Source organism: Trematomus bernacchii, unplaced genomic scaffold, assembly GCF_902827165.1.
Source record: "Trematomus bernacchii unplaced genomic scaffold, fTreBer1.1, whole genome shotgun sequence".
NCBI lineage: Eukaryota > Metazoa > Chordata > Actinopteri > Perciformes > Nototheniidae > Trematomus > Trematomus bernacchii.
The window spans coordinates 6,001,910-6,024,809 of record NW_022987727.1 but is presented as its reverse complement, the minus strand read 5'-3'; the positions used below and the strand labels follow the sequence as shown (position 1 = coordinate 6,024,809).

The 22,900-nt window shown below is 40.7% G+C and overlaps 1 protein-coding gene across 2 annotated transcripts in view; it reads right to left on the bottom strand.

Moving 5' to 3' along the window:
• Positions 1-16,681, bottom strand: part of LOC117494372 (kazrin-like) — a 135,097-nt gene extending 118,416 nt beyond the window's left edge. Inside the window, exon 1 of one of the 2 annotated variants that reach the window (XM_034145250.1) lies at positions 16,571-16,681. In XM_034145250.1, the coding sequence (XP_034001141.1) occupies positions 16,571-16,606 (36 nt within the window). In that variant the 5' untranslated portion in view covers positions 16,607-16,681. The remainder of the gene's footprint in view (positions 1-16,570) is intronic. The other variant, XM_034145249.1, reaches the window with a different exon arrangement.
• Positions 16,682-22,900: the final 6,219 nt, after the last annotated feature.

Here is a 22,900-nt window from a genome sequence, read left to right as displayed (position 1 = left end):
GAATCTTTTTTCCTGAAACTTTCAGAATTTCTTTACACAGAGGGGACACATGCTTGTGTATAAAAGACATGAAAAAGTGGATTTTGCATAATAGGTGACCTTTAATACTACTTCTTCTACTCTGGCTTGGTTTAACTGACTGAATCTCCAGACAAAACAACAAGTCGGTTGACATTTGTACAGACTTGCATTATAGAAATAGGGCAGCTAATATTTTTAGCAAGAGCAACACTCGTTCCTGGAAGTAGCCTGGTCCCAAATAGCTAGATATTACCAGCCAATCGATGGGCAGGGGAAGCAACTACTGTAAAGGCAGGAGTATTGCTCAGCAATTTCAGCAGGCACTGTAGTCAATATATAATAAACAACAAAAATAGAACTCAGGAAAAGAAATAAATATACCAATACTATGCCAGAAAACTAGATAGGCCAGCCCACAGGTACCTCAATATTATAAAGATTGATTTAACAACGGCGATAGAGCAAATTGCACACTTGCTTCAGGATATTGCTCTGACTGCTACATGCTGAGGTTTTCTCTGCTGCTACACAGATAGATATGAGCCATCTGCAGCAGCTTTCAGCATGGCAGCACGCCCCTATCACAACAAACCATCTAATAACGTGTGCCAGATAGTCAGATGCTGCACAATATTACCTTCATCCAAAAGTGTTCCAATCAAACTCACTTGTCTTTTGCCATCCAAATCGTGTTATACTAATAATGTTACACACCCAAACAGGCTTACAACATTACAACCTTCTCTGGAACCTACATTCTGGGCTAAAAACAAACATGAAAAGGATTTGCGAGAAGATTTTTTTCAGTATATATGTATGACACACTTATTATGTATTAGTAAAAGCATTCCGGCAAAGCACATATATCTTTCATTTTCAAAAAGCCCATCTTATATGCTCCATTTTATTGAGAAATATTCATTAATGCAGATTCAGGGAAAGAAAGGTGTTGCATTTATGAATGTGTGCCCCCCTGTGAATTTACAGAGCAGATCTGAATAATGACCAGTTATCCAGGGGAGGCAGCTGGATGGTAACTATCGATAATGCAGGCGTAAATGTAGCAGTTTAAATGTGCTGGTGTGCGCTTGTTTTTCCCTTTCCTAATTACAGATAGCAGCGGTGGATGTTTAGGTGATGCTAAAAGCCTCGAGGGAAGAGGACACGATTGCCTGCTGAGAAAGTGAGAGTAATTTGTTCTAATTTAATATTTATCTATTGGAGGAGGCCAAGTTATCAGAAGGAGCTAAATTGAAAGACGCTCAAGCGTGCCACGAGTCAGCAAGAACAAAAACAGAAAATTAGCAACCTATAGTGACCCTTCAAGGTCAACTATTATGCAAAATCCACTTTTTCATGAATTTTGTACATAAACATGTATAAAGGGGACCTCTGTGTAAAGAGATTCTAAAAGTTTCAGGAAAAAAGATTCACTCACTTTTTGTCCTGATACATTTATATAAAAACCTGTCTGAAAATGAGCTGATCAGATTTTGGCCACTTTATGATGTCACAACGATTTTTTGGCTTGTGTAACGATTAGCCAATAACCAACCCCCCCCCCCCCCTTATCACCTGAATCTCCTCCTAGAGCACCATTGTGTTTTATTTAACCAGATATCTCCCAGAGGTGCGCTGGGAGTGGCTCCTTATTTTTATCTGAAGAAACAGACAGAGAATCAGCACTTTTGGAACAGGGTTGAAACAGAGGGGATTATGGGATGCTGCAATGCATGATCTGTTTGGTATTTCAAGGCAAACACTTGACAGTAAAGACATGTTCTGTATATATCTGAGAACTATAATATATTGTTGAAAATTAGTATAATAGGAGACCTTTAAACCAAAAGACATGAAAAAGTGTAGGAAAATAACAGGGACACTACTGTATGTGTGTGTACAGTATGGAGATATTGTAAGGGAGCACAATTAGGACATGACAGCAGGGCTTAAGCACAGTTGCATATCCATATCAAAAACCACTATAGGCATTGGGTCTCTGTCTACTATATAGTAAATATACTCTGGTGAATGTATCATACAAGTCGTGTCAGTCAAAGAAACTCAACATCAACTTTTATTTATTAAAAAGGTAAAGAGAAGCTATATGGATACTATCAATACGAGGTACTGGACAATGTAAGAACAGCAATAGGAAAGGATTATAATATTCAACCAGGGATGGAAAAACTCTAAGCCAAGTTCGTTAAACGTTCACATCTCTCCACTTGTACCTATAACAGCCTTCCTCTCATTTTACGTCTTGGTGTTGAAAAAGCTTTTAGGAATAACTGACACATTCTTGAATTCTGCTCACTGAACTGAACGTATGGTCAGGCCTGTGGTAACATCAGAAGCACCTAGCAACAGCCCTCACCTTTAAGAACATTTGTAAATTCATTGTTCTGCCCATGGTTTCAGAAATGAAGTCAGCCAAAGTAAGTGTACCTGTATGCAAATCAAGTCTACTGTTCTTGTAAGATCTTTTAAAAATGCCTCAAGGACATTAGAAGATAGACATATGAGCAAAGACGCCGTGCAGTTATCTGTCGCTTTGGCAGCACTGTGTTGATCCTGAATGTGTCAGCTTTGTAGAAGGGCTCATGGGAAACTGAAACCTAATCCCATTTACTCTGGTATTTAACCATGAGGAGATCTATCCTGTCTACGTTTACACTCTGTAATCACTGCTCAAGATCAAACAAAGTACTGATGTCACTCCGTGCATAAAACTAACAAAAATAGAAACAGAACAGAACCGCTCGCCGGATTGTTTATAAAGTAACCATTTACCTTTTTCTGAGTGGGCAATTTTGCTCTCCAGTTTTAAGCTGTTGCCTTTAGTTTTATGTTGTGTCACATTTTGGAGGGAGAGCTTAACAGAGAAATATGCCTAAAAGGAGCAGGCACTCAAACTAAGTGATTCTGACATATTAGAAACATCAGTGCGAGGACTGTAGAGCATTTCACACACTGGACTTTTGATTTCATTTTCTTTTTAGGATGGATGGATTTGCCACGAGGATAAAAGATGCCAGCATATCATCATAGCATACTTGACCTTAGATCTGTGTATGACTGGATGAGCACAGTAAATAGCACACAGATTATTCAATTAGATTTCTTCATCTTGTACGAAGAGAAGTCTGTGGTTTTGTGTCAAAGGACGTCCTATGAGGAATTAAATTAAAGTCGAACAAATGGCAGGAATTATTATTTCTCTATGAAGACCTTAGTAGTCATGAGGTTAATCTCCCTGCTATGTGGTGAAGAATTAAACATTTCAATGTGGTGAAGAATTAAACATTTCAATGTGGTGAAGAATTAAACATTTCAATGTGGTGAAGAATTAAACATTTCAATTTATTTTGATAATATTTTAAAGTATTTCTTCACTTCTTTTGTGTTGTATAAAATACTTTTATTATGTGTCCAACAAAGGCTCTTTTTGTCTTTTCAAAATAAATCCCAGGTTGAATAGAGAATGAGAATAAATCAATCCACTGAATAGTGAAAAATAATTCAAAGTAATTTAAGACAATTATTATCCAGAGTCTGAGTGTTGCACTGGGTATCCTTATCTCAAGGCCTCCACCACATCCAATAAGCTTTTCCCACAGCTGCAATACACAGCTGCAATACACAGATACGTTTTTCTAAACTGTTGAAATGCAGACGACCGGCTTCAATTCATTCATGAGCACAACATGTAAATGATTCCAGAGATAAAACAAGGCTTCATTATTTTTTCATTTTGCACCAATGAAAATGTGATTATTACAAAACCAGTGGTGTATTGTTAGTTCACTCTCTATTCATTGATTCCTTTAAAACCTCATTCAGGAAAAGAATCATCCAAAGAGACGAGATGCATTTGATGACAACATCAGTGCTTTTAATTCATGCATTAGACAGCTCTACTGTTTGTCATCTCCTGCTGACTCTCCAGGCCGTGTTTACTTAAGCAATATGTGTCAACACACCACCCTCACCCCATATTTCAAAACCCTTTTTTATCACCTTTCAATCAGCCCCTTTCCAAGCAGGGCCCTCCATAGTTTTTTCCATCAAGAGCCTTGTGAAATGAGCAGCTTTGGGCTTTACAATTCATATTGTGTTTAAAAGAGTGCAGAAACATTTGATATGAGGGGAAATCTATTTGTTCATGAATGTAACCACAGCAGCAGGTTTGGCAGAAGGACGGATAGCTCAGTTCATCATACGCTTATTAATTCTTCTCTGTCTGAGCTGAAATGTGATCACATACTTTCAGCAGCCTTTAGCTGTGAATGTGACTAGAAATGTTTTGACTGTCTGTGTTTGTTAGCCTGACAGACTGCTGATCTGTCACCAGGATGTATTCCTGCTCACTCGCCAAATGCATGCTGGGATAGTCTGCAGTATTGCCAATGCTTTCCAACAGAAAATAGCAAAACAATACTCTCAGAAATGCCCATTTGTTTGTCACCACATAGCTGCATCCAATATCAAGATACATGTTGGAGTGAAGACATCTCGTAAGTACATTGTTTCACTAGGCAGAAATGTCCTAAAACTGTGAGCCCCCCCCGAAGGTGCAAAGGTGAAACGGATAAGTGCTCTTAAAACGACTGCAAGTTTTAACCAGGTTTGGCCTGCTTATCAAAAAGGGTCAGCTACGACACACCGCTCATGAAGGCAATTCATTGCTTTGTAACCCTTTGCACCCGATTGCTGCAGTGTCAAATGTTCTACTCATTTCCAGAAATCCGACTCAGTCATGTCTGAACACACAGATATATGACATACATATTTAGATTCAATGTTCAAACCACATCTACTGTACCAATGATATCATTATCTTTGATGTCCATTGGCAATAAAGTGAAAACAAATCTGCATATAAATCATAGGACAAAATGTGCCTTTATGACCACAGTAATTGCTAAAGAATTTTCCCATTTTTAAATTGTATTAGGAATTAAAGGTATCAAGTGATAGGGACTGCTAATAGTTAATACGGTATACATTTACTGTGAAAGATTGGTCAAAATATAAACAAATACAGTGGGAGCTCCACAGCTAACTCACTGACTTTAAGGCAGCATTGTTGCATAGAATTATTTAGCTTCAAAACCCAGGCAATGGAACAATATAAAGACTATATTTTAACCAAAGGGACTTTACAATCATGACTACACTACAGCTTATGATGTCATTAGTTTCCTTTTAGTTTCTAAAGTCTCGTAAACTTGATACGACATGCTGTTACCGAGGAAACTGCGCGACAATGAGAGTTAAATGCAAAGTCAAAGTTCATTTGGGGCCGGCACAAAGACAAGGAAAAGGTCAGCACATTCATCTGTGGTGCAGTTCACTTCTTGCAGGTTAAAGCAATGGAGTGTTGGCTCCAAATGCATATGCACACACTTACACATACATAAGAGCATTTCTTTCAAACATTTTCAACAACAGTCACCCAGCCAAGAGTCATATCTCTACTTCAACTTAACAGTGTAGCCATGAATACAGCACACGTATGCGTCAGAGGCTGCACAATATAGCTCTGAAAGCCCATTTCTGATTGAGGGCAAAGGCTTTGATCTCGGGAGATGGCTGGTTCTGCAGGGTAATATGAAGTGCACAACATGATGAACCAGGAGGAAGCAAAACACAACAACAAATAAACAAGCTTTGGCTGTTGCCTCTTTGCCTTTACGCTCACAATCAAAATGCTCTTCTGATAGCCTGTTTCGTATTAACGTACAGCTCCATGTGTAGACACACACACACAGCAGTCCCATCATCTGTGGTTTCCTCTTAGACTGCATCAATAGATGAGCAAGTTATATCAGGAGAGTGTTGAATCTGATGTGTGCCTGCCTCCCCCAGACAGAACATATTCTCCCAATGAAGAGGGAGAGCACTTAGTCCATTGTTACCAGCTGAATACTACTTGACTCATCCAGCGGTAAGCAGCTTCTCTTAGCTTGTTTAACCATGTATTGTAGGTGGCTTCAGGTGTGCTAGAAAACACCCTTCATAAATGAAAATGTAAACAGTGCCAAAGCACACATGCATACGCTTGAGATTAAGGCGCCGTTTACACGAGGAGAAAACTGCTTGTATCTGCATAGTTTCGCGTGCGTATAGCCCTATTATTTACACAAGGCCGATAGAAACTGACCCCACAAACAATAACGGGTCCCAAGGTGGATAGATTTGCAAACGAAACGCTCTGGGGGGTCAACCGAGTCCGTGTAATCACCTCTTTACGAATATTTCCTGAAAAAATAGCGATAGCCCCACCTCTCCCCACCTCTCCTGCTCACTGCTGTAGCAACTATCAAAAATAGCTGTGTTAATTAAACGCACAAGGGGTTCTTGAATGAAATAATATTATAAAAGGCAAACCAGAATTGTTAACGCCCAATATACTCCTTAAACAAAATAAACAGAGTCAGATTTCATGCATTGATCCATTATATTGACAAAGGAGGATCTCACCCGGTGTTTGTAGAGAATATCTCTCTTTCTGAGCGTGTCCTCTCCACAGAGACGTGCTTCTTGGTCGGTCGATGCAATATCCACAGATTCGGTTTCTTTCAGTTAACTTCCCCGTTGCATTTATCCATATGCTGAGGAAATGACTATATCCCGCTGAATACCAGCAATCGCCACACACACTTCCTCCTGTCAGTAGCTACTGCTAGTGCTACTGCTACTGACCATGCTACAGATATTAGTGCAAAATCTACAGCTCCTCTACCACAACCATCAGCAACAAGTGGACATGGAGAATTACATGAACTACATGTTGCTAAATACACCGCGGGGCCTAAACAGAAGGGTAGCCATGGCAACATTGCGGCGGGGCTGCTCGGGCTGCTCTTCTTCGCTGCTTTTGGTGTATTTTGGCGGAAGTTACAGCGCCACTTACAGTCCCGGCATATGTACTACAGCGTTTCCAGCAGCCTCGTTTGAACAGACACGTTAAATGAAACGAATGCATGTGAACGGAAGACTTTTTTGAATACGCATACTGTGCATAAACGCAAACGTTCCCGTGTAAGTGGGGACTAAGGCTTACTTCTATCATGAGAAGCTAAAAACAATGACTTAACCATGAGAATGGCTGCCTGGGACAGTGCTTGTCAGACAGACCAGGTTGCCTAGCAACCTTGGTATGACTTGGTCAGTAATGCAAATATTTATATTCGATACCCAGAAGGATAAATTATTCAGTTGATTGAATTTCCTGTGAGTTGTGTACCCTGGGTCATTAGCCACAACAGTAAATGCATTGCTAGCAGTCTGAGACTCTTAAGGTCTAATAGCATATAATAGTCCATCCTCAAATGCATTCACAGCCTAAAGGAAATGTAAAGTATGTGCCTGATAATGATACATCTTTATAAAATAAGGTCCTCTACAGTATTTTGCCTATAATTAAGGTCATCTACGAGCCACTAACTATTTAGCGGTGCAGAGAGTAGACTAAACATGGTTATTAGCTTTAGTTATGATCCGCTTTGATCTGTGACTTACAGCCTAACAAAACGTCCAGTATCTCTTTTCAGACAATCCCACAAGGGGTTTCACCAGAACTCGATAGAGGTAGAACAAGCTTTAGAAGCCTTCTAACTCAATACCAAAATCAAACACAAATGATTTTGGGAGACAGTAAAGCCATTTCCCTGAGGAGCACGAGTACGGAGAAGACTAATCCTCATCTGAAAACATTTTGTTCTGGGTTAAATGTCTCTACGTAGCCATCTGCTTGAACCTGACCTCAAGCTTGCGTTTCACCTTGGAGGAGGCACATTTATCTTTCTCTATCCCAGGAGAGCGGAAAGGACAGTTAGTTATTGGCTGTGTTTGGTAGGCTAGTGGTCACAGAACCTCTGAGGCATTGAATTGTGGATCAATGCAGGCTATTAGCCGTGTTGTGGTTCCTATAGCTTGTGCATGTCTTGGTTAGAGCCAGACCTTGACCTCTGATTGAAAGGGTTAAAGCGTGTTGAGAGTAGGGCCTGCAGTGCGTTAAAGTCTTTCAGCATGATCAGCTCTCTCCCTTGCTTCGTTAAGTGCGTCGACCAAATCAATATACTAGTAATTTTCCATTTTCATTGCAGAGAGCTCGCCACAAACATGCGGTTCTTTATTCCATGTTATGGGTCTTTAGATGCACGGGGGGGTGGAGAGTCTCCCAGCAGACTTCCCCTGTGGGAAAGCATTTACTGATGCAGTGCAGGGTTTTCAAGGACATAAGCACATGTGTAAACACACAAAATACCACAAACATGACTCGTACAGTATACAGCAAAGCTCAAATGATATGTTAAAATCATTGAGAATACTAATGTTATTCAATTAGTTCATATGACATAACGTTTTTATTAATAAGGATACCATTAATTGTGTGAAACGATGACCTGATATGTATATGGGAGGCACACAAGTCTTTCACACAAGCCAAAAGCCTGTTTTTCCTCACTGTATGTGAAATGAACTTTAAACTGGTGATAGCTGAAGTAGGTCTCATCATGATATATTGTGCTTTTCAGAAATTCATAGTTTTTAAGTTTCAGGTCGTCAATATTTAATGTTATAAAATGTAACATCTTCACATTAACCTATGTTACATATTTTGCCGAGTTGGGTTCCTAAATTCTTCCAAATGTTTTCAAAAATGTTAAAAACTAGGGAAATACATCATTTCAATCAAGATAATGGTCTATTTAATTTGGTTGCCTGTACAGTAGGGTGGTCCTTAAAATTGAAAGTCGGAAAGTCTAAGCTCCAACCCCCAGAATTCATTCTATTAGTCAAGAAAACTCTCCAGGTGAATCTTTTCCTCAATCTGACAACATTTACCCCTCCCTAATCATCCTTGAAGTTTAGCCTCAGTTGCAGCACCGTGGCTGCTGGTGTGGCAGCCCAGGTCGATGAGGGAGGGGTAAATGTTGTCAGATTGAGGAAAGAATTCACCAGGAGAGTTTTTCTTTTATGCAGATTGACTTCTGGATTTTACGTTTTTCACATCAACAAGCTAAGCAAGAAATAGCAGCAGCCAATCAGCATCGGCAAACACTGATTTGTTACATTAAATTGCGTTATTCAGTGTTTTTAACAGTTTTAATCAGCTGGCCCATTCTGTAAATCTCTTTTAGACAACATTGTTGATTATAATGTAATATATAAATATATATTTTGATTGATTTGTTACACCATTGGATTGCCAGAGTAGTATGCAGTTTCTTCCATTATTATATTTTGTACTGACTCATGACAATTCCTACACCATTATTTTCCACTGTGACAGAGAGCTATTTTATCTGCAGGAAACATTCAGAACTGTATTCCCATAATGAAACCGTTTTCAATTTATTCCTTACAAGATAAGCTGTCATTTTCAATCTGCTCAACATACAAGTATACCACCTAGAGGAGCAATATCATCCATCTCGCACCGACATTCAATCTTTGTGTGGCCACTAAAAAAAAAGAAATTACAAGTACCAGATTAAGAGTAAAATACATTTACATATTTCATTTTACATTTTCCTCCTAGAAACGATCTGCTCAATGCATGAGATATCCCTGGGCATTTTTATTAAGAGCAATACTCTTGACTGGCAGCATTTACAATGGCAGGGCTTTGACCTTGTCTGTAAAAGTACAATCACTGCAAATGAACCGAGATCCGGCTAGTTATAACTTTGAAGAAAGGCAAACGGCGTTGGCAATACAAATAAACTAATACAAAATGTTATAATCACAAAGACTTCCTAACACATGACCTCAAGTATAAGCTTCCTGCCTTTGATATGAAATAATCATTTTTCCAAATTCAATCAACACACTGGCGCCGTGAACTCGGGCGAGCTAATTATAGTATTTTGAGAGAGAGAAACCCAGCAAACGATTCTGCTATTTCCAACAGTAAATGAAGACAACACTCTCTTTGAAAGCAAATTACCCAATTTCCATTCTCATTTGTCACACACTGGGATTGAGCCGGCCCACAATAAGCCATCACCATAGTAGCACATGGCAGCAGTTCTGACTCTCCCTCATTGGGACGGAGCCCATTAGACAGAGTCAGACGAGGGGTTGAGAGGGCAGATGGGACCGAGGGGATGTATTATGCATGGGTTAGAACCGTGCTCTAAGGGGCCAGCTGAGGCCCCCGTCAGAGAGGGACAGACTGACCCGTCACACACTCTCTCCCTCTACAGCCCCCTCCCCCCGCTCCTCAGAGACTCAAGCAGCCTGCGCTCTTCCATGACCCTGGGCACTGGTCCAGCACTTTTGGTTAATATATGTGGAAGTCAGTCTTTTGAGTTGAAATATTAATCTGGACAAAGGATAACTATTTGATTTGGTACAACTGAATGAGGTATCCAGTAAGTGTAGATAGGAGGATTATGACTTTAGCACAGGGGTGTCCAAACTACGGCCCGGGGGCCAAATGCGGCCCGCGGACCATTTTGAAGCGGCCCTCAGCAAATTCAAAAAGTATAATGATATATGGCCCACAAATGAAACTTCTGCTTGTCTTATATTGTACTTCTTAAATATATATGTTCAAATATTTTACACAGTATTCATGTGTTGATTAGCCCAATTTTTAAATAATTGAGTCAATTCAAGTTGGAAACATTTTCGAACAAATCTAATGGCGCATTTCCACCACACGGTCGGCCTCGGCCTCGCTCGGTACTGCTAGGCCGCATTGGGCCTTGTTAGGGCCGGCTCACATTATGCTGCGCTTCCATTACAGTTTAGGAACTGGGATAGTTACTATAGTAACGCAGTGTAGGCGGAGCCGTGACGTCATCTTCAATGAGAACCCCAGAAAAACAACACAGCCGTTAGCTGTTAGCACTCAGAGCTCACAGCTCCTTATATATGGTCAGAAACTAGACAAAAGCTAAACAAGTACAAACCACAGACTGCCTGTGTCATGGTGAATACAGTCGCTGCTTTATTTATGTCTGTATAGGCCGTTGTTGTGAGTGTGGACGGTCGGAGCATATACTGCGTTAGCTTAGCCAATCTCCATTTAGAAAACGCGCATTTTAAAAGGTTTTCCGCCTGCCGTCTGTCTGCAGACTTGTCAAAGCATTAATTCATGGTTTTTACTAACCGGTATCAGTATGTTGTTACTTCGGCATCATTTTGAAACGTGTATTACAATTAAATCACGGTCAAATATGTTCATCTTGTTGTAGTTGTAGCCCCCTTGCCAGCGATTCTCTCTCTAGTTTAGCAAACTCAGCCCGACTCAGCCCTGTTTGTTGGCCCCGATAGAACCACGATTTTGTCGGGCCACAAAAGAGGTGAAAAAGTACCCCCGGGCCGGAACTAGGCCTAGTGGAAGCGCAACCAAAAACGGGCCCGGCACGACACGGCACGCTTAAACCGCGCTCCGCGCCATGGTGGAAATGCCCCATAAGTTGATAAGAAAAAAGCCCAATAACTTATTTCCATAATAACCTTGAAATATACCCTTCCTATTTCCTCTTATGATAAGCAATCTGAGGCTTCTGTTGTAAGGAATGAGCTGCCAACACAATAACTGAAACCCTCTGGAGAGCTGTGGTGTACGCTTTTTTTCTTAAAGGTCCCATGTCATGCTTTTCTGGTTATTACCCGTCCCCTTGTGTGTTATGTAGCTTTTTATGCATGTAAACGGTCTGCAGAGTCACAAACCCTCAAAGTACACCCTGTAGCGAGTACAACTCTAACACAGAAAAGACCTGTCTATGCTGCCCCAGAACGCCTCGTTGGAGATTTCTCTTTTTCCATTGTTTACTTCTTGGGTATAGTGACGTATTTCGGGTATAGTGACGTAACGTAACGTCCGCGGAGCCGTTACATTTGGACCAATGCGCGCACTTCCTCACACACACACACACACACACGGCGGGACATTGCGAGGCTCGCTGCTGCGAGGAGCGGGACACTGTGAGCTGGCTCACTGGTGTGGGGTCGGCGAGACAGCGAGACACCGCGGAACTCAGCCAGCACACACACAAACTCCCAGCCAGGCTGCGGGTGTGTGTGTGTTTCGGGCTAGGTTTCGCTATGTCTCGCTGTCTCGCAGACGGCCACTGGGCTCACAGGGAGGGGGGGGGGGGGGGGGCAGGAGCTCCAACAAGCCGTTTAGGACAGAGAGTGAATACACATACTATACAGAGATGCTGTATGAGAAACCAATGTGAGTTTGGAAAATTGCACAATATAAATGTATTTTAGTATACCTCAACAATGGAATTATGATCAGTAGAAATGGCCATGTCATGGGACCTTTAAGCATTTACAAGTATCAAGAATAATTGGATGCATATATTGGATTGATTTTTCCAACGTATAACTTAACTTATGAGGCAATATACCTCTCCTCTAGCGAGTGGCCCATCCCTTGGTATGTTTTTCTGTATGTGGCCCTCTGAAAAAAGTTTGGACACTCCTGCTTTAGCATATGCTGTCATGTAAGGAAAGTTGTTTTTGGCCACAAGGGGGCAGCGGAACAAAAAGTAAAGACAACATTTACATTTAATCAACAAAAAGTTGATACGTGTAATGTACATGTATTGCCTCAACCTGTTATAAAATAGTTGCCAACACAATCAGCAGACATGAAGCAACATTAGCTTTGGAAATCAGGTAGATGAGGGTGTGACACTCAACCAACAGTAAAGTAGCTAGCCTAAACAATGAGCGTAAAGACACTAAAATGCTACATGTATCTGAGGGCAACAAGTACAAGATGGGTAACACTTGACAATTAACCTACTTTTTATTTAATTAAATCATTGATTAGTACGGCTTTATGTCAAAATCACCATCAATATACAGTATCTCCAAACTACACGTTTTCATCGATTTAAATTCAACTGTATTAATGTCACTAAGGTCAGAAAAAGAAGACTTGGTTGATCTACAAAACGTACTGGCAAAGCTAATATTGATCCTCTCAGAACAGTCAGCAATGCGATATTGATTTGGTCTGTGCTCCATACGCATTACAAAGGGCTCCCAACTGCCTTTTTGAGAAAACTTTATGACAAGAAAAATTGATCGAATATACTTCTATATTCATTGTTTTTACCTTTTAAATGTGGTGCAACTTGGTCAAAGAAAAAATAATCTGCTTTGCTTTTTCTGTAGGAGTGACGGACGTGTGTGCAGCTCTCCACTGATGATTAGAGCGGAGTGAAGGACGGAGGGGGTCAGTTGGATCTTATTTATCAGTGTCTCCACTCAGTCACTGTCAAAGTCACCTTTAATGGCCTCCAATCTGCGTCCATGTCCCCCCTGTGCCCAAAGTCTCTCTTTCTCTCCCCCTGTTCCCCTCCACTGATGACTGACAGCACCGCTAATGTAGTCACAGCCGGGTACAGCACGGGAAGGCGACTTAGAGAGAGGGTCTGTGGCAAAAGCTCAGCAGCCAATCTCCTCCCAGCTTGACTGCAGCATACACACCAGATGGGCCTTTGGAGGTAGAGAGAGACTCACACCGCAGTGAGCTGTCTGTAGCAGGGCAATAGAAGTGTTTTGTTTAAATGCCCATGTTCAAATGCTAAGTCCTGATTAGGTTTTCAACTTTTCCTTCAGCTTTCTCAGTGATTTGGGGTCAAGTAGCTCAATAGGACAGTGTTTGGTGGTCCAAAGTGGATGTAAAATGGCAACCATTTTCCCAAAAGACTGCTTGTACTGATATCATGAATATAAATGGATTTGGAGGCATGGCAAGCCTTCGCTACAGTTAACAATACTATATTCAACGTTTTTATATGGTATTTAAAAAGATCCTTTTGGTTTGCGAGTTCTTGTGTTTTTGCAAAGTAGTTGGTTATTGGAATTTGAGCAATAAGGGAATTTCTCACTTGGTGTTGAATTAACTGTTTAAAGGAGGTTATGAGAAGTTTTCCTGAAAGAAATGTCATGCTATTTGTTATCTGTCCAACCTATTAACGTCCGGAGACACATTTCCAGGTTTGTAGGATTTTCAGATTTTGTACAACCACAGACTGTCAAATTACTTTCATATTTAATTTGCTTGTATTTGGAGCTTCTTGTTCTGAAGAAACAAAAAGGCACAGCGATAATTATTGAAAGACACCTGCTTCACAACATTTACTGTGACTAAAATGGTGATTAAAGAAGATGTTACCATGCCTTTTAGAGGAACATTTGAGATATTGTGATCAAGTAAAAAAAAGTAAAAAGAAAGGAGCGTTCAATGTCAGTCGCAAGTCCCTACGTCACATGTAGTGGTGTGAAAGTGGATTTCCTTGAGCATTAAATACGCTTCTTAGAAATATACAAGATTGTAAGGAGGTACTTTGTTTGGATCTGTGTGGCAACCCATTTTAGTTTGGTATAAAAGACTACAGAAAAATGCAGAAGGAGCGAGCACTTAAAGCTTTGCCTCCTTGTTGTGGATTACAGTTCATGACCATTTTTATTTAGCACCATCTGTTACATTGTAGCTCATAGTACAGCGAAATTTCCAGCACAAATTAATTTGTATTTGTGTGACGGCGTCCAAATGACACTGAAACAAATTAACACAACGAGCATATGCGCATTAAATCGCAAACAGCTCAATCTCACTCTTGACACTGCCACTTCAGCTGGCTGCAGTCTCCCTCCCCTAATTGGAGCTCAGAGGAATCCGACTCATCTCCTCCTCTTCCCTCACAAAGGTTATGTGAAATCATCAGCAAGAACATGAGCGAAACAAGAGGAGGAGAAAGAGCGGGAGAAAGATATAGGAGAGTGGCTGACAATAATGTCTCCATCTCTTCTTTTGGTGGTTCAGAAGTAGTCGTCTACTGATAAAAAGGTGCCTTGCTAGCAGTCCACAAACATCAATCATCGAACCTTCTCACAGCTGCTTACTAACGGTGAATTCTCCAGAAAAACGTATCTAAAGCCACTGGGGTCACCTCGGAATAAGAGGACTTGGAAGAAGATTCAGTCAAACAAAAGGGGGTGTCAAGAAAAACTCATTTACTGCTAGAATACTTTCTATGTTCTGTTCAGTGGATCTGTTATCACACTGAGGGAATTTAAGTGGCAATTGACTCTGATGGAGGAAATGTAACCTTGTTGTTGCACCCCTATTACACAAAGTCAATATTTTCATTTCATCTGAGGCCCTTTGCCGGAGCGGCTGAGAAACAGCATTCTGCGTCTTCACAAACAATTTGCACTGGAGCAAAATGAAGCATGAATTCTACTCCCGCACTACACGTCTGCCAGGTATTGGCACAAACGAGGGTGTGATCATTTTTCACATTATCCTGCAATGGTAAAGTGGATTACATGCGTTTTCACTGCATTGCAAATTGGTGTTCCACTAATTATGCTTTTCAATGTGACAATCTCTCAATTAGGGTTACGATTGATCAATCGATTAATATTTTAGTTTAAATATATTTAGCCATAAAACAACTTAACCAATGAGAAGTCAGGCTCACTTAAGTTGGGATGAACTTTAAGGTGGATGAGCTATTTTCATTTTAGTGGCAAGCTGCTCAGAAACCTTGACCAACAACCATTACCTCCAACAACAGGAGGTGATAGTCCATTCATGAAATAGTCCATTCATGAAATAGTTATATCATATCTATATGTTTTGTGTGAGTTAATATTAAAGGTCACCTATCATGCAATTTTTAGGCAATAGCATAGGTCTCAGATATATAAAAATGTATAAAAAACATGTCTTTGATGTGTTTTGCTCAAAATACCAACCAGATCACCCATTCTAGCCATGCCTCATATCCCTCTATTTCACTTCCTGTTACTAAAGTGCTGATTCGGGGTATAAATAAAAAATAAAGGAGGGTGCGGAACTTATGCCTGCTCATGCGGGACCCGGCAGATACTGTCTAAAATAAATGCTGCGGTGATGAAACGCCAAAACCACATCAAGGATTATTTCTGAAACATTATGGAGCTCAAAGGCTTTTTCTCTTGCCGGTTTACCACAAGGTGAGTTCCTTTTTATTTCCTGCTTCTTCACACATGTGCTCTCTCCAGTACAGGTTAGCCGTGAGTGTTAGCGATGCTTGCTAATGTAAACACCGACCATATTACGTCCAAAACACGTCGGGCATTGATTCTGATTGCGAGTTTCTGATAGGGCCGCGGGTCCACCACGTGGGTGCCATCCGATATGACGTAAATAACGTCATATCGGATGGCAAATCTGGATCGGCTCGTTGTAGCCCCGTTTTCAGAGATTTGCACACGGAGTAAAAGAGAGAGGGTTTTATTTTCTGACACTTTGTGAGTTCCCTGACACGCCAGGGACACATATTTATGTATAAAAGACATCAAAAAGTGCATTTTGCATGATAGGTCCCCTTTAAAGTAACTGATTCTGTTGAGTGTCTTAAAGGGGCATATGATGCAAAGTATTGACAAAGTTTGATGTTATACATTTCCCCCAACCTGTATCCAACAACTATTGTGTCATTGATGAGTCTCTCTTTCCTTAGCCCCCCTTGCCCTCTTCTAATGCAAACAAATGTCTGGTTTCTTGTACCTGTGCGTCCACGAGGAGGTGCCTCATCAGCGTCATGGACTTCTGCAGCGGCTCCTTCTCAGGAGGAGCGAACACAGGCTGGTCCGGCTCCACAGGCTTGGGTCCAGTCACAATGAAGCTTGCAATCTGGTCATTAATGCTGTTCAGAGACTGCACGGCTAGAAGGGGACACACACAACAAAAGCCAGTTATCATTCAGAGCATTTGGATTTTGACATGATTAAAACATCAGTCATTCATCTGTAGAATTTAACTGGCATTACAAAAGACGGTTACAAAACTGAAATTATAGCTTTTTTTGATGGTGTTGCTATCAGTGCAGGCAGGCTTAAGTGCATCATAAAATGCTTTAAATACCAGAGCGCCATTAAAAAAAAAACACACACACACGCACACACACAGTCATATCTCTTCTTCCTTTGTAGATGTATTGGCTCTCTCTGAGCAGGAACAGCAGAGATAACATTGGGTGAGCGAGGTTTCCGACTATCACACTGATTTCTCTGTCAACGCCCTTTCTGGTCCAGAATGTTCCGTGTCGGCCTGAGAGCCATCCTGTTTTTGTTTCCCTGCTCTTGCCCTTGTGTGTCCCTGGCAAACCTCTCCTTTCAGGTTTCCTCTCCGGGCTTCCACATTAAAAAATAGCTAGCCGCACTGTATTTCCTCCTTCTCACACACACACACACTTCCTCAATCCATTTACCACTAATCCCCCTTAGCTTCTGAAAGGTCACCACAACTATTTCCGAGGCCACCCACATGGCGGAAAAGGAAAGAGTGTGAGAAAAAGCAATTTCCATATTTTTGTGCCTTTTTAGCATAAATATCTCTGTTGTATTTTTCATGAGCGGCTACACTAATCCCCAATGTGTCATTATCCATCTCTCCAGTGTTTAAACTTTGCTAAAATGTCACACTTATAAAGGGAGTCAAAGGTGCCGTGATGAAGAGGCCACCTGATACAGACTCTCAAACATTAAATATCATGTTCTGCTGAAGTAATGCCCTGGCACATTTCCGGCAAATTAAAATATATCCAACCTGCTAAATCCATACTGAGTAGGATGAGTTTAGGCCATGAATCTGGATAGGGTCTTTTCAGGATGTAAATATAAAGCCTCTTTCATACACAAAAGCCCACGCAGAAAAAAAGAGCAAGAGCATAGATTAATGCGTTACATAACCAAAGAAAAAATCTTTCACCGTGGCTGACATTTCCGAGCTAACAAGCTTTGAGGAGGAAATTTGACAAGTCGGCACCGAAGGCGGCAGAGATAAGAGGGGAAAGAGGGGGGGTGAAGAGGCAGAGCGTGTCCCCTGGCGGTGAGATTGGAGCAGACGTCAGATGTTTGAATACGTGAGCGCCGAGTTCACAGACACTCCAGCCACCTCTCTCATACAGCGCATCACATCAAGCACTACAGTAAGCTGGGGTTTGTTCCGACATGTTTATGTGGTGGATTCCAAAAGGCAAAAGGTTCTCTTCCTGCTACCTTCCTGCATAATGTAACTGAAGTGGTAACCACGCAGGTGCACATCAGCAGCTCTGTGTGAAGCCTTTTCGCCGCTTCCCTCAAGCTTTGGCAGATGTTAGTTCAGACGCTGACTCTTAGTGCCCTCTACTGTCCAAAGAAATAACATGCAGGCCCTTCTGAATAACAAACTGTAGTTTTAATCATGGGTTTTTGATAATTCTCCCTTCTTATGTTTGTAAATGGGGTTGCCAAAACGTAAGACACCTACAGCTGAAACAATTAGTCTATTAATCAATAAGTTGATCAACAGAAAAATAAATCGGAATCTGTTAAAGACATGTTTTTAAGTACAAATACCAAAAGTGCAGCTCAATTCTGAAATGTAAATATTTGCTTCTACAGTATCCCCTTTCAAAAAGTTCTTCTAGTCAAGCAAAATAAGAGTTTTAAAGACCTCCTCTTGGTCTTTGCGAAACGGAGATGGCATTTGTCATGCTCTTGGCATTTTTATAGACCAAACTATGAAGGAAATATTCAAGAAAGTAATCGGAAACTGTAGCCCCAATCTCAATATTATACAGTCCAGTTCAAAAGCACGGTAAACCTTAAGCTCAATAACATACATTGTAAAATAACCCCCTCTCTGACAGGGTCAATTAAATAAACATTAATTAATATGTAAACATCATTAATAAGATTAAAATGCAGAGCCATTGATTATCACACACACACACACACACACACACACACACACACACACACACACACACACACACACACACACACACACACACACACACACACACACACACACACACACACACACACACACACACACACACACACACACACACCCACACACACACACACACACACACACACACACACACACACACACACACACACACACACACACACACACACACACACACACACACACACACACACACACACACACACACACACACACACACACACACACACACACACACACACACACACACACACACACACACACACCTTCGAATATTGACTGTCCAGTCGCAAAAATCGTAATCATTGCGCATTCACATTAACACAAAGCAATCAAATACATCACGCATCTTTTCTCAGGCAAACTATGAACCTGCGAGAGACACATCGACGTGTCTCAGCAGTCTCCTTGTGCAAACTGAAATATATTCTCCCCACAGCTTGCCTTCAGCAAATATAAAATCTGAGAGGCAGGGATGAATGTGCTAAAGAAACAGAAAGCTAAAATTGCAGTAGTTAGGTAACAATAGTTGCAAAAAAACAAATGTAATTCTTGCTGAGCCCTCCACTGTTACTTCACTTTGTCTTCTTTCTGTCATTTTCTTTCTTTCCATGGGTGTCTCGTCTGCATAGACACATTACAAAGTGCCTCACAAGTCCTCCTATGGAGCTGAACAACGAGGATGAGAGGCCACAGAGACGCCCTGTCAGGCTTTATCTGCTCTGTAGAGACAACTTTGGGTACCAGCCGAAATAAGATCACTACCGATGAAATATTTATGAAAACACGTATGCATTAAAGCTAATAGAATAGGGTGCAGAAAGTCAGGCTTATGTCGACATAAAAGGGGCTTATTTCATGGGAATTGTTCACAGCACACATGAAATCTTGGAGACATTTCACGAAATATGGTAGGTGACGAGCCAAAATTCAGTTCTGAGGGTTCTGATGTCAGACTTGCGTTTGCTGCTATTCACTGAGCTGTGAAAGGATCCACAGAGTTCTTTATTGAACTTGGGGAGCCAACTTCTTCGCTATCGAAAACTGTCACTTTGCAACTCTGCATATAAAGTGATGGCGTAATGTTCAATCATGTGCAGTTGTGTAATTCTATCAATTGTAATCCTGTTTTAGAACATAGTCGGTATTTCACTTCAGAATGTGAATAACATTATCATAAAGTCCCTATTTGAATGTATTATTTAGAATTTGATTCTGGCACTAATTCACCTACAGGCCAAGTGGATGGGAAAGAACAGTGTTGAGGTATCAAAGCTCCAGCAGCATTTGAAGTTCTGAGGGGTTGATGGAGCTCTGATAAAGTCAGATAAAACAGTCTGACTCTGAAGTCAGTGATGACAATTGATAGGCCAGGTGATGAATAATGGTTGGTCTGAGTATTGGACCTCTTCAAAAACCAAAATGTTAATGAAAAAACATCAAACTGACATTACTGTATGCTTTCTCGATGATGTATCGTTTTTTTTTTTTTTTTAAATCAATATTATGTAATGATACTCAGATTGCATTAATGTATCTATGCCACATTATTGGGTTGATTTCAGGTGGGACTAGGGCTGAACGATTAATCGATTTTAAATCGAAATCGCGATTTTAAATTATGCAATTATCAAATCGCAAAGCCTTTTTTTCTTTTTGTTTTACGTTTTTTTTTTTTTCTTTCTTCTTGTGTGTCAGTCATCCACACCAATCAGAAGTGCTGTGCTCCACATGTACCAGTCATTGTTAACCAATCAGAAGTGGCCCATGACAGTAGGTGATAGACAGATTGATCCAATCACCTGCCAAGTATTTTTGAAATACTTTTCCAAATGGCTTCCAATGGAGCTTTCCTAGATGGTTTGGTGAAACAAAGCATCTGAGTCAGGTTAGTAATGCTCCATCACATGTTTCTATTACAGGGTGAATCTTAAACTGAAGCTTGACTTTAACCCAACGGAAGTTTCATGTAAGTTTAGTTCTTTCACTCGTAGCTCGGGCTGCGGGGGTGCTAGAGACGGGAGCACGTTGATACGACCTTCCTAGCAGGAGATATGGCCGCATTTTACAATAAACTTCCGTTGGGTCGCTTAAAAACAAATATCGCAAATCAAATCGCAATAACTGTCAGAAAAATCGCAATTAGATTATTTCCCCAAATCGTGCAGCCCTAGACGGGACTACTCCTTTTGGGGTAATATTAGTGCAACTAGTTCCTCTCGTGCTTCACAGGAAGCCATGCATGTGGTTTAGTGTGCGCATTATTGAGCACAGTCTGCACCTCTAAAACAATCTTAACATTATTGTTATTTAAGGCAAACTCTTGTCTCTGAATTACTGCAACAGAAACGGTGTAAGATAAACTCTAAAACAAAAAAAGTGATGATAACATCTAACTTTTATTGACAAAGACTGAAGCTGTTGCAGGCCCATGAATGAAGAAAAGAAGACAGGAAAGAAACATATAAATCAAATATTTATCAATGATAATCAAATTATGCAAATTAAAACTGACTACGGATGAGTTTAAAAAGAATCAGACATCAGTCCTGAAGTAAAGTATGCCATGGGTCATGGCATAGATGTTGACTGAGGAGATGCAGCATCCAAAGCCTCTTGACAGATTGAATGGTCTGGCCTATAGTGCTATACAACACTGCCCCCTAATGGCCTGTTGTTCATCTGAATGCCTGTGAACTGAAGTAGTCCGAGTTTGTTTACAGCACACGCATTTGAATTAAAAACTCTGTGAAATGAAGGCAAATCCATCAAAGCCTCACATCTTAAAAGATAAAGAGCAAAGAGTACCAACCAATCATTACATTTATATCTAGTATGAGTCTGTCAGAGTGACAATATATGACCTGATAGGAATGTGATGTTTAACACTTATAAGTAAGTCGCTCAAGAGGATTCTTTCAGCATATGATATCGCCTTAGATGATGTTATAACGGCTCAGCACTTGATGTATGATCACATGATGTTCGACGTGTTCAAAGAAGTTCTCTGTGGGTTTTGAGTGTCAAAACGTGTCATTCCAAACGAATACCTTCACCGAAGAAGAGGCACATTAAGCATCGTCATAAAATATGCTAGAAAGCTGCTGTCCTCCAGAGAGATGAATGAATATAATGAATGAAAAAGTATTAAATATTTGAGCAACAACAGATCTCATGCACCACTGATCATGGAAATTACTACCATTCCTGATTAGGACTTTTGTGCAAATTTTCCTTAGGATATTAACAAACTTAGCTACTCTAAAAATCTTATATTATTATATTCTGACCCCTTAAAGACATTAAGAAGCACATGCTGACAGTCTAATTATTATTCAGTATCAACAATTTGTACGACCGGTTAATTGTTTTCGACTTTAACTAAGAAAATATGTTTGTTATCTTCTTTTTGTGAGCATTTGATGCTGTTCTCTGTGTTATATCATTGTTCAATCTGATGAAATTATATTTGGCTAGTGATAGGCCTTTCTCTTCTTTTGGACTACCTTTTAAAAAATGTAAATAAAATAAGTAATCATCAATTGCAGCCCTTTCCTGCTTGTGGCACGGCATAGAGTAGAACACTTTGTACTATAAATCCCAAATATAAATCACACACCACGTTAACACCATAAAGACGTTGCACATATACCATTACGCATGTTTGTACACAAATGCACATCATGCAACCGAAACTCCCACCTCCAGTCCCAGCAGAGGATTTGCATGCTGCTGATAAAGAGGCAGAGAACAGGAACACACATCAGTGGTTCGGAGGAGCTGAACCCCGGGGGGTTCTGTAGCCGTGAAGCAGAGAGCAGCCAGCAACACTCTCATCTCTGCAGAGCTCATTAAACTCCACTAATCGTATCTGTTACCGCTGTAAAGGGCGGAATAAAAGGGAGAGAAGCAGGACTGGGATGTGGTTTCCTGGATGGTTTGTTTACGTGTGTGTGTATGCGGGAGTTCTTATGTTTGTGTGTTTGCTGTGATAGAAAAATACAGCGCTGGCTCACCATATCTGTCTATTCCTCCCTCCAGCAGAGAATGCATCGTCCTCGATTTTCCCTTCTATTTTTGCTGAGCTCTACATGCTCTCCT